The sequence below is a fragment of the Alligator mississippiensis genome, chromosome 2 (genome assembly GCF_030867095.1).
Source record: "Alligator mississippiensis isolate rAllMis1 chromosome 2, rAllMis1, whole genome shotgun sequence".
In the NCBI taxonomy this organism is placed as follows: Eukaryota; Metazoa; Chordata; order Crocodylia; family Alligatoridae; genus Alligator; species Alligator mississippiensis.
In genome coordinates, this window is record NC_081825.1 from 146117584 (window position 1) to 146133851 (window position 16268).

Consider the following 16268-nt stretch of genomic DNA (forward strand, 5'->3'; position numbering starts at 1 on the left):
AAAATAACTGCTGGACAATATGCACAGCTGTTAAATCCTTTACTGAGACCCAAGGTCCAACATGATCCCAGCGAGGGACAAAGGAGAGAGCTACCTGCATTTAAATAGGCTATATCTGATGCTAGAAGCTGACAAAAATTAAAAAAGTAGGCCGAGGGAGAGTCCAGCCTGAAGACATGAAAGCTAGTTTCACTTGCTACCTGTGGCAAAAAAGCTAAGATAGTTGGACATGCACTACCTTGTGTGTAAAGTGACGTCGCACTGACACAAATCCCTGTATGGGAGGATACAAAACAGTCCCACAGCTTGTCAGCAGGGATGCTATAACCCACAGGGGGGGGGAAATCCACTGAAAAAGCCCTGAAGGCCAGAAGTGGATGTCAGCATCACTTTATGCTCTACCGATGTTGACAAATCTAGATGTTGACACTGTCATAACCCAATGAGTTTGGTGCCTCAGCACTATGGAATTTTCTTGACACACGAGAGCCTCTTGCACAGCGAAGGTTTTTGTTGCATAAAGAACCTGCGTGCAGGAGGGAGTTCCCGCCACTTTTGCAGCTGCTTTTGCAGGATGCATTTTCTCTTTGCAGCACGGAGGTGCACGGTGCAAAGAGTTCCCGCCATTCGGATGCAAATTCGTGCCCCGCAATTGGATAGTGCTAAATTATTCACACATGGCGGCCGGTAATTGGCTTGCTGGCCGTTTAAAAACTAGCGCGACTTCCGCCCAAGTCGAAGAACTTTGAGCACGCTGCAGAGTGCCTCTTAGAGATCCCACTTGCGGCTAGCTGATCGATAGACTGATCGCCTATCGATCCTTCTTCCCGTCGCCGAACGCAGTCCCAGACGTACCCTTTTCCCGCTGGCTTGAGTTACGGACGGATTTACTGGCATTGGCCTCGCCAGCTGGAACAACTCACATTGTTGTCCAGACGACCGAACTGTTTCCGTCGCAGCCACCCGTGACGCAAGTAAAGTTTTTTGCAACCATTAAGCTTGTCAGCCTCTCTATTCACCAGCCCGCCCTGACGAACGGGTAAATTCTGAATCACCTCGAGTTTGTTCAGCCCGGCCGAGACAGACACTACTTGAGATGAGCCCAAAAATATAGGGCTGGCATATAACAGAAGTAGGCGAGATAGAAATTAAAAAGTTTTTGGCTGCATACTCAAGGTAATTTAAATTCTTTACCATGCTCAGAGCCCTCCCTGTTCACAACGGAAGTTTAAAAGCAGAAGTCAGATAACACAATTTTAGTACTTACTGCTATAATCACCGTATCCATAGTAGTTGTTGTAACCAGTGTAGTCATATCCTCCATAGCCACCGTACCCTTGACTATTGTAGCCATAGCTGCCATACCCCTGATTCCAGTAGTTGCTATATCCCTGGTTCCAGTTTTGACTGGGGCCTGCAGCATAAGTTACCAGATGTGAGAATACTGAAACACTTCTTGTGCTAAAACAAGCAGGTTGAAGTTAAGCATGAACTTACCACCACCTCTTCCACGAGCTCGTCCAACAAATCCACCTCTGCTTCCCCACTGCTGCTGCTGCTGATATTGTTCCTTTGACATGGCTACTTTTATTTCACACTAAAAAGAGAGAGAAAAAAAAAAAAGTTAGAGCCAGAATCTATTAATGAGGAAAAAAAAAAAAAAGTCTTTAAAATTTTAAGCAACCAATGAGTTATAAAGAGAGATAAGTGGAGAATTTAAATTAACCGTACCGGATAAAAATCAAATGCTACTGCAACCTAAACAATGGATTTACACATTTGTAGAAGGAAAAAACAGCGATATAATTTTTGTTAGTGACAACTGCTCTCAAAGGACTGTTTCCATTTCATTCTTCATCTGAATTTCAAGCCTTAGAACAGAGGCAGGAAATTATTTCGGGTGGAGAGCCGCTTACTGAGTTTTGACAAGCCATCGAGGGCCGCACGACAGACAGCCAGGGGCAGATAAATATTAATTTTCTAAATTTAAGGGCCCTGTGGGCCAGATACAATGGCCTGGCAGGCCACATCTTGCCCACCCCTGCCTTAGAGTCTTAGAATACTGGAAACAAACCTGAGTTTGGAAAGCAACCTTAGTTTTACTCAGTTTTAGTCTGAGCACAACTTAGTTCTCAGCCTATATACTGAACTATGTAAAATTTAATTTTTTTTTAGTTATTTTTTTCCTTCCAAAATCAACAGGGATCCTGGTTTTCCCCGTGTTTAAAAATCGCAAACTTTGATTAAAAAAAAAGCACATAATTTCTCTAATTAACTCCCCCCCCATCCACACACTTTTATACTATAAATACACACCTGTATCAGTTGAACAAAATTTTATTGATTTAAAATTGTAAATATATCAATTTGGAAGCCAACCAGAGCCTCAATTACTATAACAACATAAATTTGAAATACCTATATACTTTGGTACCTGATCTGGGGTTTATTATGGGGAAAAACCCCCTGAAACCAGAGCTCCCCCTGCCCTCTTCACCCACCAAGACATGGGTCCAGCTATGGCTGCTTCCCCCCCCCTGCCCAGCTACTGCTTTGTGGTGCTGAGCAGCCTTGATATGCCAGTGCCCTGCCCATGCCATTGCCCCAACCCTGCCAGAGGGGCCCCAGCTGCCAGGGCTACAAGGCTAGGGACCAGGGTCTGCAACCACCCAAGCCTGGGCTGCTGTAGCACAGTAGTAAAACCCAGCTCCCCTCTCCCCACAGGCAGCACGGCCAGGCTTGGGCTCTGTAGCCCAGCAAATGGAATGTGGTGCAGCAAGGCAGAGTGTGGGTCAAAGGGGGAAGTGGAAGCTCATTGCCATCACTAGGAGCTCTACACCGCCATAGTGAGGTGCCCCCAGCCTGCCTGGCAGCAGCCAGGGGCACAACCACATGCCAGTACTGCAAGGCAGCCAGGGTATGCTTCACCAGGGTGGCAAAGGGCTTGTGTTGGCTGTAACGAGCTTTCCCATGCCACCATGCTACTGCAGGTCCCACCCACCAAGCTGCAGAGACCTCCTCCACCCGGGCCCAACTCCCTCTTGTCCTTCACTATGTGGGCTTCAACCCCCACCCCAACTCACCTATGGGAGCTGCTCTCTAGGCTGTGGGCTGGCCATGCACATGCATATGTGTGCATATGCACGTGGTACCCCCTGCTGATCACTCTTTTCTCGCTCCTGCAAGCCCCTTGCAGGCTGGAACTCTGCCAGCCTGCATGGGGGAAAACCCACCATTTTCTGTGTTTCTCCTCCTTTAAAGGAGAAAAATCCAGGTTTTATTGCTTTTTTTTGTAGCAAGTGGAAAACCCAGATCCCCAATCATCAATAATCACGCAAGTGACAGAGCTTCCAAACTACAGCGGTTTAGCATCCAATCAAGTAAATTTGTGTGTCACTTCAGCAGCGTTCCAAAAAAAATGTTCACCCTCATGGTTGTAAATGGTTATCCCAAAGAAAGCATCCCATGTCCATGAACAATTAATCCAAGATGCAAGTACGTGATAGCAGTCTGCCAGCATAATGCAATGCAAACCATTCCAGAAGTGCAGATAAAACTTAGGTGATACCCAGAGTAAGAAAGGCAAGCAAGGTTGCAGACAAGAAATTCTAAGGGAATTCTTGATGGAACTGTAACCACCTCTGAAAGATGCAGGAACTTGCAAGAAAGTAAGCAAGAGCTTGAAGTCTCACATATGTTTAGCAGGGAAAAATGGTGCACCAAGCCCTGCAAGTGAAAATCCTGGGCCATGGGAAAACGTTGCAAAGCCCCTGAAAGAAGAGGATGACTACTGTGTTTGAGGCCAGGAACTTAACAAGGGAGACAGAGAAGTGAAGGAGTTAGAATCCTGCGTCCAAAGGAAAAACAAACAAGTTAGGATGAAAAAAGGTACCCAAACACACATCATGATTCCTAGAACATTTTTTGCCTCTGTAGCAACATAGCCAAAGATGCCTCACCAAGGCTAGTCTACACATTCTCAGGATATTACTCCTGAATTAAAGCAATTATTTATGACATTCACATACAGAAAATTATCTGCTCCATTACTAGAAGTAGTTGTAGGACTCCTTAACTAAAGTTTCAGCATACCTTACTGAGCCCAACATTGTGGTATTTCTTTTCCATTATTTTCTTTACTGGTTCTTCCTCCTTGAAAGTAATAAAGCAGAATCCACGCCTTTTATTGGTTTTGTTGTCCATAGGGAGCTCTATAGATTCCACCTGGTGATAAAAAAAAACCAAAAACAAAAAACGAACAACAAAAACCCTCAATTTAAACAACTCGGTGTTATAAATAAGTCAAATAATCACATTTACATTCATGAAATTCACACAAGCTAACCAGCTTGCCGAGTAACAAATTTCCATGGCCAGGTGTACATTTGTAGCACTACATGTACTATAGCCCTAAAGTTCGAAACAAAAGCGGGCTCTGATAGTTTGCCACCTTCCACAGAGGGTGGCTGCATGGGCAGTGGCAAGAGCTGTCCTCAAACCTGTCCCTGTCACCCTCTTCCTCCCCAATTGGAGGGGAAAGAGGGTGAATAATGGAAGAGCAGAGCCACAGTAAGATGCTGGGGGAGCAAGGGACCCCCCAACCTTAGCACTACATGCAACTCTGCAAACATTAAAAATAGCATAACAAAACAGCACTATAGAGAAATTCCTATTTTTAAAAGAAACATTTCAGTCACACAAAGGGTGGGATGCATATCTGTACATACACTTTTTGGAATGCTACAACAGATGACATCCATCCATCTATGGCCCACATATACTTTAGATGTTTTTGCCGTCAAAAGAAACCGTGTGTTATGCAATCTTTTGCATATGTTCAGATATAACTTACTAAAATCTATCCAATACATAATCACAAGAGGAATTTCCTTCACCATACTTCTCAGTTTTTTGGAGTAAGGATTCAAATTCATAGGAAAGCATTACAGCACATTTAAGCACTAGTTAGGAAAGAGGCATCTAATCTTCCTTCATAAGAGTACCTGAATAAATACAGTACCTGAAGAATGTTTATACTGCACCTAAAAAAAAAAATAAAGCTTACTTCCAACTTGACCTTAATCTTGTTAGAACCACTACAGATATTAAATGTTTCAAGTTTTTAGGACGTCTACTTAGCTACCTTTGCTACAGTAAAGTTGTAATTTTCGGCACCTTGATATTATTAACCATTGTATTTCTAAACCCATGTTACAAGAACAATTTTACAAAATTCACTAAATACGCATACCTAGTTATAAGATGCCTCTTCAACCAAGTTACAAGTCCAAATTTTAGTGAAGACAATTACGGTCAGTGGTACATTGCAAACTGAACTGTTTTTGTAACCAGTTTCATAGTAGTTTGGGGTCAGAAGGGACCTGAACAGATCATCTAGTCTGACCCCCCCGCCACTGGCAGGAGCACATGCTGGGATCACACAACCCCAGATCAGTTACAGCATGATCACTTGGTAGCCAGGTTCCCTGACAATTTTATTTATTGCACTGGCAATAACTGAAAGCTTCCATTTTCCAGGCTACTGTAAAAGCAGACAGCTTCTAATGCTGGTTTAAGTAATGTTACAGGAACTTAGATTGGCCAATACTATATTTACCACATATTAAAAAGACAGAACAGCAGTATTTTTTTCTCCCTTGAATAAAATCACAGAGAAGTGAGCAAGAGAATGAGGCCAATTTAAAAATAATTCAGCTACTATGACTAGGTCCCTGTCAGGCAAATAACATTAGCCTCAATAATTAAGAAACACAGATGAAGAGTACCACTGACAAATTTACAAATTTCAAGGCCAACAGCCCCTAAAAAAGAAGTAGATTAAATCAGCTGTTACCTACCTCCCCAAAACCTCCAAAATACTCCCTTATTTTCTCCTCAGGTGTGTCTGGAGATAGGCCACCAACAAAAATCTTTTTAACGGGTTCTTTCGTTTTCATGGCTTTAGCTCTTTTAGGATCAATCACCTTTCCATTCAGTTTGTGTTCTTTCTGGTCCATGACCTATGAAAAGTTGAAGTTAAAAAAAAAAAAAAGTAGGTTTTAGCCACAATTCAAAACTAGATTTTTTTTTTTAAGTTATCATCACTATTTTTTACCAAAGGAGCATAGCCTTACAGTAAGGCATAATTATGAGTACATTTTTGAGTGGCGTAACTTACTGCGCAAAGCCAAACAGAAGATACATAATATAGACCTTTTTTCCTATTGCATATTTCCTCCCAGAAAGCTTCTAAGAATTGCAATGGATCTAAACCATATAAGATAATTAAAAGGGACCCGTTTTAAGATAACACTCCAAAGAAAGTTAAAAAACCCCAAAATCATCAACAGATTTTTTCCTTCGGTTTATACATCACCACCTATGTAGTTCATGTAAGGATCAATGTCCTTAGTAAGCTATTCAGGCTAAAATAACAGATATCCAAGATATTTTTGTACAATGGCTACAATTACTGTAGCATTTAAGGATGACATGCTGTGATACAGCACCTTTCAAACACAAACCTGAAACATTACTTCCAAAAATACTGCTATTGAGTTCTATAGGTCATCTAAAAAGTTTTTTGGTTTTGTTTTTCTTTTTTTTTTTTTTTTTGGGGGGGGGGGGGTCGGACAAAAAAAAAAACAAAACAAAAAAATCCCCACACATCTCAAAGTTGTATCTTTCTATAGCTTTTATAGACAAAAATTTGAATAGATGGAAGAGCTTGAATACTTAAATTTTATATTGCCTAAACATTAATGGATTGATTGTATTAGAACTCTACCTTATCTACACTTTCAGATTCTTTAAACAGTACAAAGCCAAAACCTCTTGATCGTCCTGTGATAGGATCTAACTTCAGAGTGCAGTCTACAACTTCACCAAATTTCGAGAAGTAGTCCTTCAGATCTTTCTTTGTAGTGTCCCAGCTAAGGCCTCCAATGAACATTTTTCTGTTAAGACAAAGAGTGTTAGAACTGGCCAAGTATAGGACAAATAAGATACCAAAAGCTCGTTTTTCAACTGAAGAACTTTGTAAGGCACTATCAGCAATATTCTATATTTATCTATTCATGTTGGTACATTTCAAGAAACTATGCCATGCAAACACATATACCCCAAACAGTCAATGTAGAGGTGACAATTCACATTTCCTGTTTGCGTGTCACTAATTTATTCTGCCAGTCCTGAAAATCTAAGAATAAGAAGGAATATTTCTGTCTCATAAATTCCTACAGGCCAAATTCTGTTTGATTTAACTCTCAAAAATATTCTGGGTGAAGATGACAGCTTAATTTATCTTTTGTAGACCCACTCATGACACACAAGTTAAATCAGAGTAGATGGCCACCACCAAAGGAGATTACACATTGATGTTTAAATACCAATTCATGGCTTTGCCAGGGAAATAGGAAGTATTGGAAAAATGAGTCTAAAGTACTCATACGAAGAGTAATGAGGATAACTTTTTAAACCGCGTACTGGGATTAAGCAATGGACATGCCCCATCCACCTCAAAATACAAAAACAAAGTTGCAAATCCATCCTTTTTCCAGTAAGTGATCCTGCAAATTAATGTCGGAATCTTCAACCAGGTTTGATTTTTATACTAATTATAAATATGAAGATAAATTAGGAGTCAGAAATCAAGTCACTTACCCAACACAAGGTACTCAGAAAAAGGTACCAAAATCAAATATCCTGGCTTCTAAAAAGGGAGCATTACTTTATACTTTGCATCAAATTTAAAATTACCCTGAGACTAGAATTTTCCTAAAGCTACTGGACAAGCCTTCTTCATACCTACTCAAGGAAAACTCCATTTCAAAATAGTTCTCTGAAATTCTGGCATAAAAAAGGTAAGATAGAACTAACCAAATTGGAGGACTGGACCAAAAGAAATCTCATGAGGTTCAACAAGGACAAGTGCAAAGTCCTGCACTTAGGATGGAAAAATCCCATGAACAAGTACAGGCTGGGAACCAACTGGCTAAGCAGCAGCTCTGCAGAAGAGGACCTGGGGGGCTACAGTGGACAATAAACTGAATACGAGTCAGTGTGCCCTTGTTGCAAAGAATGCTAGCAACATACTGGGTTGCATTAGTAGAAGTGTTGAAAGGAGACTGAGGGAAGTGATTATTCCCTTCCATTCAGCGTTGGTGAGGCCACATCTAGAGTCCTGTGACAAGCTTTGGGCCCCCCACTACAGAAGAGATGTAGACAAATTAGAGAGTCCAGCAGAGAGCAAAAATGCTGAGGGGGCTGCGGCACATGACTGAAGACAGGCTGAAGGAATTGGGCTTATTTAGTCTGGAAAAGAAAACACTGGTTGGGGGGAAGGGGGCGTTAACAACAGCCTTCAACTATGTCTGAAGGGTGATTCCAAAGAGGATGGAGCTAGACTGTTTTCAGTGATGGTAGATAACAGAAAAAGGAGCAATCGTCTCAAGTTGCAGCACAGAAAGTTTAGGTTGAATATTAGGAAAAAAAAAAAACTCTCACTAGGAGGGTGATTAAACAGTGGGTTACTTAGAGGTGGTGGAATCTCGATCCTTGGAGGCTTTTGAGACCCAGCTAGACAAAGCCTTAGCTGTGATGATCTAGTTGGGGATGATCCTGCTTTGAGCAGGGGGTTAGATTAGATGACCTCCTGAGGTCCCTTCCAACCCTGATTTTCTATGATTTTAAAACCTCATCCACAAGATAGTTATCCTTAACCAAGTAGGCATTCATCAGCAGAAATAGAGGAATGAAAACTTAAATTAAAAATCCCAAACTAAGTGAAAAATAACCACAAGTCAAATTGTTAAGCTAAATTTTTAAAGGAAAAAGTTATAGTTTTAAATATTGCTCCCTGTTTTCAGGATTATACAAACTACTGCAGAACAGGAAGGCTTTCAAGTAATACCTGTAACACTGAAATAACCTTCATTCACTGAGCCTCTCCCCTGCTCTAAGCACTGAGTCTTCCCTCCATAACCTAGCACTCCAATGCATTTTAGATTAGGAAATTGTAATTTAACTGAAAACCCCGAGCTATGGTTTGGTGACCCTTTAGAACAGTGGACCATATTCAGCCCACAAACCATGTTATCTGGACTACAGTTCTTTTTACAGGCCCAGAAATTTGGTGGCAGGAGAGCAGCGGCAGCATCAATTGCTAGGGGTGCACGCACATCAGTTACCCATTGGCTCAGCACCGATAAAAGGGAAGTGACATTATCGGCTATCAGCTTTTTTGGCCGTTGTAGCCAATAATGTTTATCGATAATTATGCCTTCTGGCCAGCACCCTGGGTTGCCTCTCCCATGCGTGGCCAGGGCCCCTGGATGCCTAGGTTCCCTCACAAATTGGCAGGTTTCTCCTTGCAGCATTCTCATCTGCAAGGGGTCCTAATTGGGGCTGCTGGGAGCGAGCAGTGCAGAGCGAGTTATGTTCTTCATATTGCCTGGCATGCGCACAGCCAAGAATACAGCCAGGCAGCTTGGACAACAGCTCCCTGCAGTAAGTCTATGGAGGGGAAGGGGAGTCGGGGGGGGGGGGGGGGGGGAGGGTAAGATTGAGACCCCCCCCACAGCAGGGTGCTGCTAGGCACCCTCTGACCACCTGGCTGCAATGAGGGTGGCAAGTTGTGCACTTGGCTGCTGGGCAGGCAGGAGGCATGCAGCTGGAACAGGTTTCCCAGGGCAAAAGACAACAGAACAGAGAGATTCCCCCTCCCCACCAAGTCCATAGTGGGCAGCTTGAATCCACCCTCCTCCCACAGGGCTCTGCTCCACTTCGAAGCATCCCTGCACTTAAAAGTGGTGGCAACAGCTCTTGAACTAAAGCTCAGTCGATGAGCTTTAATTCAAACACCCCCACTGCCATTTTTAAGGGCCAGGACACCACCGATAAAGTGATGCAGGAGGCTGCTGAAGCACAGCCAAAAAAAATGTCGGTACTTTAAAATGCCTCGCATCATTACTAAATATTAGTTATTGGAGTGACATCAGCTGATATGGTTGCTTAAGAATCAGCTATCAGTACTGGCTATAAAAAAGTCTTTATCGGTGCACATCTATTAATCGCTGTTCCTTTGCTACCAAGTTAAATGACGCTGTCTGCTGTAGCAGATCACACTGGCATGTGGAGCTGGGCCAGTGCACTAGATCACACCCACAGACCAACCCCACACCTGTAGGGCTCAAAGATGGAACACCACTGCTTTAAAAGAAAAACATATAACTTCCATTTCACAATACTGGAGATTGCCAACATCAACGACTCCACCGCCATGAATCCTGACTTAATGTGCTGTGTACAGAAGGTGTTAAACAAGGTCCTGGCAACTGTACTAGAAGCACAAAGCCAGTAAGCGCTTAATTTGAAAAGATCAAGAAATTCAGTATTTTTAGAATGTACACTTATTTTCCTAAAGATACTTTAGTACCACTTAGTTTCAATGGCTAGTTGGAGAGACTTTAAAGAAATATAGCATACTATATTGGCAAACGAGGGATGAATTAAAGTTAAATTTAAGTTACTAGCCACAGGTAAAAATCATGCTTGTGATAAAAATTTGATTAGGCTTTTACTGCTATGAAGAAAGTATCAGTGGTGTGATTCTTAATTTATATACAAAGCTTTAGCTTGCTTCATACTGAGCATTGTCTGATGTCTTCAGAAAATTAAGAGCTGACTTTACAGGACATGCTTAGGTTAAGCAGTTATCCAAGACAAACTTTTCCACAACAAATTCACTAAGACATGTCTTTTTCAAGGGAATTTAAAATAAAAAAATGAACTTTGAAAGAACCTAATTTCATTGGACTCAAAACTGGAAAAATGAAACCAACATAAAAAAAAGTCTGCAGCATGACATGATACCCTTTAGCAACACCAAGTAGGCACTTTGTCTTTTCCTTTTATATTTATGGAAAAAACAATATAATATGTTGTGTTCCAAAAAGCCTTCCTACACTGTAGTTACAAAATCGCCGATTATAAAAAAGAAAAAAAAATGATGCTGTCATTTACATGCTTAATCCTACATGCAGTATCTAATACACAAATTTTATAGTTTTGCAGTCAATCCTATTAGATTCAGATTTAAGCATAATCATCAAGAATTGTTCAGGGGATTTATGGCTGACAGTAGCCTAAACCACTCAGATGCCACCCCTGCTCCGCTCTTCTGAATGTGGTACTATCAAAGGCTTTGATCATTTAGAATTAAAAATATTTAACCCTTCTTCCTGCCATGGGCTTGTCACCTCACAAGGAAGAGGGGAGAGTTTGGACAACTAGTGAACTAATAAAAGTAACTGATCAAAGTTAAAATTTTTAACCAGGCATTGGGATTACTTTTTTTTTTTTTTTTAAATATACTTAACATTGTGTAGTCACCATCACTACCTATAAGGCACAGATGCTGAAGTGTCTAAACAAATCAGAACTGAAGAGCCAACAGCAACCATAAAATGAAGCTAGCAAACAGTCCACAATATTACAGGGAACAAGTCTAAAACAGTAACATGGCAAATCTAAAACAGTAACAGCATGACACCTCAGAATGAAAGTTCAGAGCTCAGGGATGCATCTCAATAATACCTCCTACTGCTGGAAATGGGCACACTATAGTAGCACACTTAGTAATACAGCTCCAAAACCAACAGCTGCTGTAGTTTCCTGAGCTTACATCAGCTCCAGTAAATTGTACTTGTCAGACTATCCAAAACCACTAAAGTCTCCAAACTGCACTGTCTGACTATTCCAAACTCCTAAATAGAAGCAGCCAGATTTTCAAAGTCACTGAGCAGTCATCACTAAGTAAGAACAGCCCAGAAATCAAAACTCTGGAAGTCAGATAAGTTACTGCCTATCTAAACAGAATATAATGGTATGTCTACATTAACCACATTTTCTTTTTCCTGATTTGTGCATTGCTAACCCATTTCTAATCTCCTATTCTCAATATAAGCAAAATGTAAAATGTCAAGTTTAGGCAGTTTTGAACAGTATTTTAAAGATATTTAACTTAGAAGTCTGTAGGCTAAACTTTTTGGAATAGCTAGTTGGGATCTAGATATACGGTCTTTTGAAGACACAGAAAAACCGTATCTGAGAACAGGTAAAAGTTCATTAAAATGCAAGCCCCACAAAATAAATTTGGACTCAAAGTAAACAAGGTGCATTCAGACTCGTGCACCATAACCCACCAGTAGGATACTGCAAAGAGAACTTGTAAGCAACTCTGTTTAGACAGGAGAGGAAAGATTCCATCACATGGTTTTGACTGGGTTGTCAGCAGGGCTGACAAATAGTAAATTCTTGTTTTGGTCAACAAGGTAAAGCAGAAGCAAATGAAAAGAGTGCAGCAGCATTAAGCTTAACAAAAATAAAACAGTTAACACAAAAGCAAAGCTGCAAAGAGCCATTTCATCCCGAGAAGGAAGAGAATCAGGGATTTTGCTGTTGGTGTTATTTTCTGGTTGAAGTTCCTGAAACCTTACTACTGTTACATGCAACAATAAAGCTTTAAAAGAACCCAGCCCTTTTGGAGCAGATCCCCTTTAACAATAAAAGGAATCCTAACAAGAGGTGTAAAAACCAGGCTTTGAAGTAGTAGCAAGCTGAGCAGAGAACTTTCCTGACAAGAGGACCAGAAGCAGTTGCTGGCACAATTAAGTCCACCTGACAGCAAGCTACATTAACACCAACACATGGGATTGAAAAATAAAGGGATGCCAGTAACCTGGAGTCCAGCACAGCCACTAAGCAGGCTCCCCTGGGGTCCAGGTCCTGACCTAGGGCACATTGGTCCCAGGCTGTCAGCTGGAGACTAGCCCCACCCCAGAGGTCCCCTCCACAAGGGTTCTAGGAACTTTCCCGCCACTGCACAAACAGCAACTGAGGCCCAGACAACCCAGGCCTTCCCCCCCAACCCAGCAGGGCTCCCCCCAAAACACACTGGGAAAAGAACGCTGCCACCTGCAACATGCTATTGTTTACGAGGCAGAGTCACCCTCTCTCACCTGGCACAGGGCCACTTAGACAACCCCCCATCACCATCAGCCTGGGAGGGTCCCCCTAAGGCACAGCCTAGCATGACAAGCCCGGCCAGGCCAACACCACCCCCACCCCGCCCTGTCCAAGCAGGCTGCCCCAAGCTCCCCACCTTCACTGCAGCTCAGCCAGGCGCCTCCACACGAAGCGGGCAGCAAACCCAATCCGGGGGGTGGGGGCGGAAAATCATCTCCAAACAAGGGGGGAGGGGGGACCCAGCCCCGCCCCGGGCACCGCGGAGCCCCGCAGGAAGTAGTTTGGAAAGCGCGGGAAAAGGGGGGCTAGGGCAGCCGCTAGAGAAGGAGCGCCACCGGAGTGACAAGCAGCGGGGCAGCACACACGGACACTGACACCCGACCCGCGACACGAGCCCGGGCCGGCGCTCACCCTTCGTCCTCCTCGTTCTTGCTCGCGTCAATCTTGGCTCCTTCCGACTCGATCCCACCGCCGCCGCCACCCTCCGCGCTGCCCGCGCCAGCCCCCACCGCCCCTTCCGGCTGCTCCGCCTGCTCCGAGCCACCCCCGGCCCCGGCTCCAGCCGCCGCCGAGTCCGGCCCGAACTGCTGTTCCGCCATGACGGCGCCAAGACGCGCCGGGCCCGAGCCCGGACGCCCGCTCCCGCCTGCCGGCCGCAGCCACTAGCGTCGCCAAGCTCCCGAGCCGCCTCCGAGCCGCTTTAATGGCGCCGCCGCGGACCCAACCTAAAATGGCGGGCGGAAGGAACGCCGCGGGAGTCACGTGACCCCGGGGCCCGCTCGCAGGGCGGCCTCCTCCGCCACCCCCTCCCCCAACTCCAGTGCGCCGCCGGGTTCGGGGACCATAAAGAGAGCCGGCGTCGGGGATAGAGCGGCAGCAGGGTCATAGAGAGGAGTGGGAAGAGCGTCTCCCTCCTCCGCGGGAAAACACAGGCACCGCCCCCCCAGTGGTTCCGGGTCACGTGACGGCGTAGGCTGCAGGAACCGCCCTCGGGTCTGTTACAGGTGCTGCAGCCGCAGCCCCTCGGGGCTTGGTGCGAAGGCGGAAATGCCGCGGGGTAGCGCGCCATGCTCTGTGGTCTGTGCAATGAAAGCTCCTGCCCGAGTAAGTCTGGCTCTTCCCCGCCCAGGGGCAGCTGCGCGGAGAGCTGGGGCTCACCGACTCCTAGGTTCGTTTGCCCCCTCTCTATGTCTAGGTGTAGGGCCTAGAGCGCGTGAGGGAAGATGTCCAGCCCGGGCAGGGCAGCAAGGAGCTGGGATAAGGAGGCACCAAACGGCCCTGCAAGATGCTGCCTAACAGCATCTCACTGAGCTTGCCAGCTGCTGCCCGATGTGCCAAAGGGGCACGGAGCATATCCCATCTCTTCTCCGACAGCTGTAGGGTACTGAAGGTTTTCCTGGAGAATGTCATCTATAATGCTATCAGCTACACCAGCGTTTCTCAACCTGTAGGTTACAAGAATCAGCTTGGAGCCTAGAAAATTGGGGGGGGGGGGGAGGGGGCGGGGAACTTGATGCCAGCTTGTAACTGTACAAGGGGCAAACAGCAGGGCATAGGAGAGTATCAATTTGCCAAGACACCCCAGGGAAAGATGAGGAATAACAGAAGCTGCTGGAAGATCACTTCAGCTTGGGCATAAGGACAAACTTCTTCAGACCTACACTAAGCATGCCAAGAGGAAAGGGCAGCAGTGATTCTGGTGGACTTGATGTACGTCCTGAAGCACCAGGGCTGTGCCATGTAGGGAGCGGGTAGCTAAGCCTCTTCAGGAAAAACCTGAGAGAGACAGCAGAGTGAACTGAATAGGGCTAGGGTCCCATTCCCCAGCCCCCACTGCACACACATTTAAGGCCTAGGAAGTTCTGATTCAGAGCCTGTACCTCTGACTCCCGTGCTCAATAAGGACTGATGCACTTTGCCTCAAAGAATTTGTCAAGTCCCTTTTTTAATCTAGTTGGAGCTAGTTTCCATGCATCTGGTGGCACACAACAAGTTCCACACTTGAATTACATGCCCTGTAAAAAAGAACTTCCTGTTGTGTTACAAAATAAAACTAGTAGGTAGCAAGTTTAAATGTAAATCTTAGTTCTTGTGGTTTCCTAAATTAGCTACCATTTACTAGCAGGAATTATGATGCTGCAGGGACAATAAGTCTATAGGATTTATTTTGTTTCTTCCAAGAATTGTAAGAAAAGAAATTAGACCAGTAATGGAAAACAATCCCCTAGTTAATTGTTTAGCCACCTTTATTTGTGCCATCTGCCTTGTTCTAAGTACAGGGAAAACAACTGTGTTTACCCAGTCAATATACACCTACATTTTACTCTAACTTGATATTTAGACAAATCCAGATATAAATACAAGTAAGCAAACATTAGAAAATGAGAAGTAAGTACAAATTGTACAAGGAAAAAAAAGCTTTAAAAAGAAAGAATAGGAAGGTAGAGTTATTTGGTTTGTTCTTTTTTTTTTTTAAGTCAGATCAAAAGAAAAACTGAACAGGAAACCAGGTCGGTGCAGAATTCAGGATTATTTTTTTTAAACACAGTATGTCACTGAATTGAATCAAGAGGGCTTTAAACAAAACTCACCTGGGAAAACTGATTTCTGTTGTCTGCCCAAAATGGTAATTAATAAAGACCTAAACTTGTGAGCATCTAGCCACAGACTACTTATTTGGATTATGCATGCAGGCAATACAAAGCATAATTAACATGCTTAACAGAGAACAGAATAGGTCCCTTTGTGTGCATTACCTTGTTTTATATTTCCAAGAACAAACAAAAACTTTACCACCACCTAGCCCAATTAAACATTATATAACCTTATTTGATTTTCCAAGAAAGGATTCCCATAAATACTCTGACCATGAAGGCATGCTTAAGAGACCCAAATTCAGGAAGTTTGTAGTAGTCCTACATAAAGACATGGACTTTTAAGTAGATCATTAACCTGAATGCAGTGTACAGGCACAGTCCTATAGGACTTTTAATGAAAGATACTACAGTAATATTTACGAGAGTGACACTCAGCCTTTTGGGGCATGAAACACCCCTTTGTACCTTTTGTGAATTGAAGAAGTAGCTCTCAATTTCAAAAATTAAAATTTATGTATTACACTGCTTACCCTCTTTTGTAGGAGGTGCCAGGCATGGGGGATTGGCCAGGCAGGGGCAAGCCTAAGCCTGCACTTATCTGCTTATCTTCTTCCACCTTGAGGTACCTTTCAAAGCATCTGGCAG

General features: G+C 43.8%; 1 protein-coding gene across 3 annotated transcripts in view; it reads right to left on the reverse strand.

The window, feature by feature from the left end:
• The window catches only part of HNRNPD (heterogeneous nuclear ribonucleoprotein D), a 17836-nt gene extending 4093 nt beyond the window's left edge, over window positions 1-13743 (reverse strand). The window contains exons 1-6 of one of the 3 annotated variants that reach the window (XR_001371872.3): window positions 13438-13743; window positions 6788-6956; window positions 5859-6020; window positions 4093-4224; window positions 1498-1597; window positions 1268-1414 (exon numbers count right to left, since the gene is read on the reverse strand). Coding sequence is in view for 2 of the 3 variants with exons in the window: in XM_006270992.4 (XP_006271054.2) it covers window positions 1268-1414; window positions 1498-1597; window positions 4093-4224; window positions 5859-6020; window positions 6788-6956; window positions 13438-13625 (898 nt within the window). In the remaining variant the exon portion in view is untranslated. Of the gene's footprint in view, window positions 1-1267; window positions 1415-1497; window positions 1598-4092; window positions 4225-5858; window positions 6021-6787; window positions 6957-13162; window positions 13185-13437 lie in introns of those variants that run through there. The other 2 variants (XM_006270992.4, XM_019483923.2) reach the window with 2 other exon arrangements.
• Between the last annotated feature and the right edge of the window lie 2525 nt (window positions 13744-16268).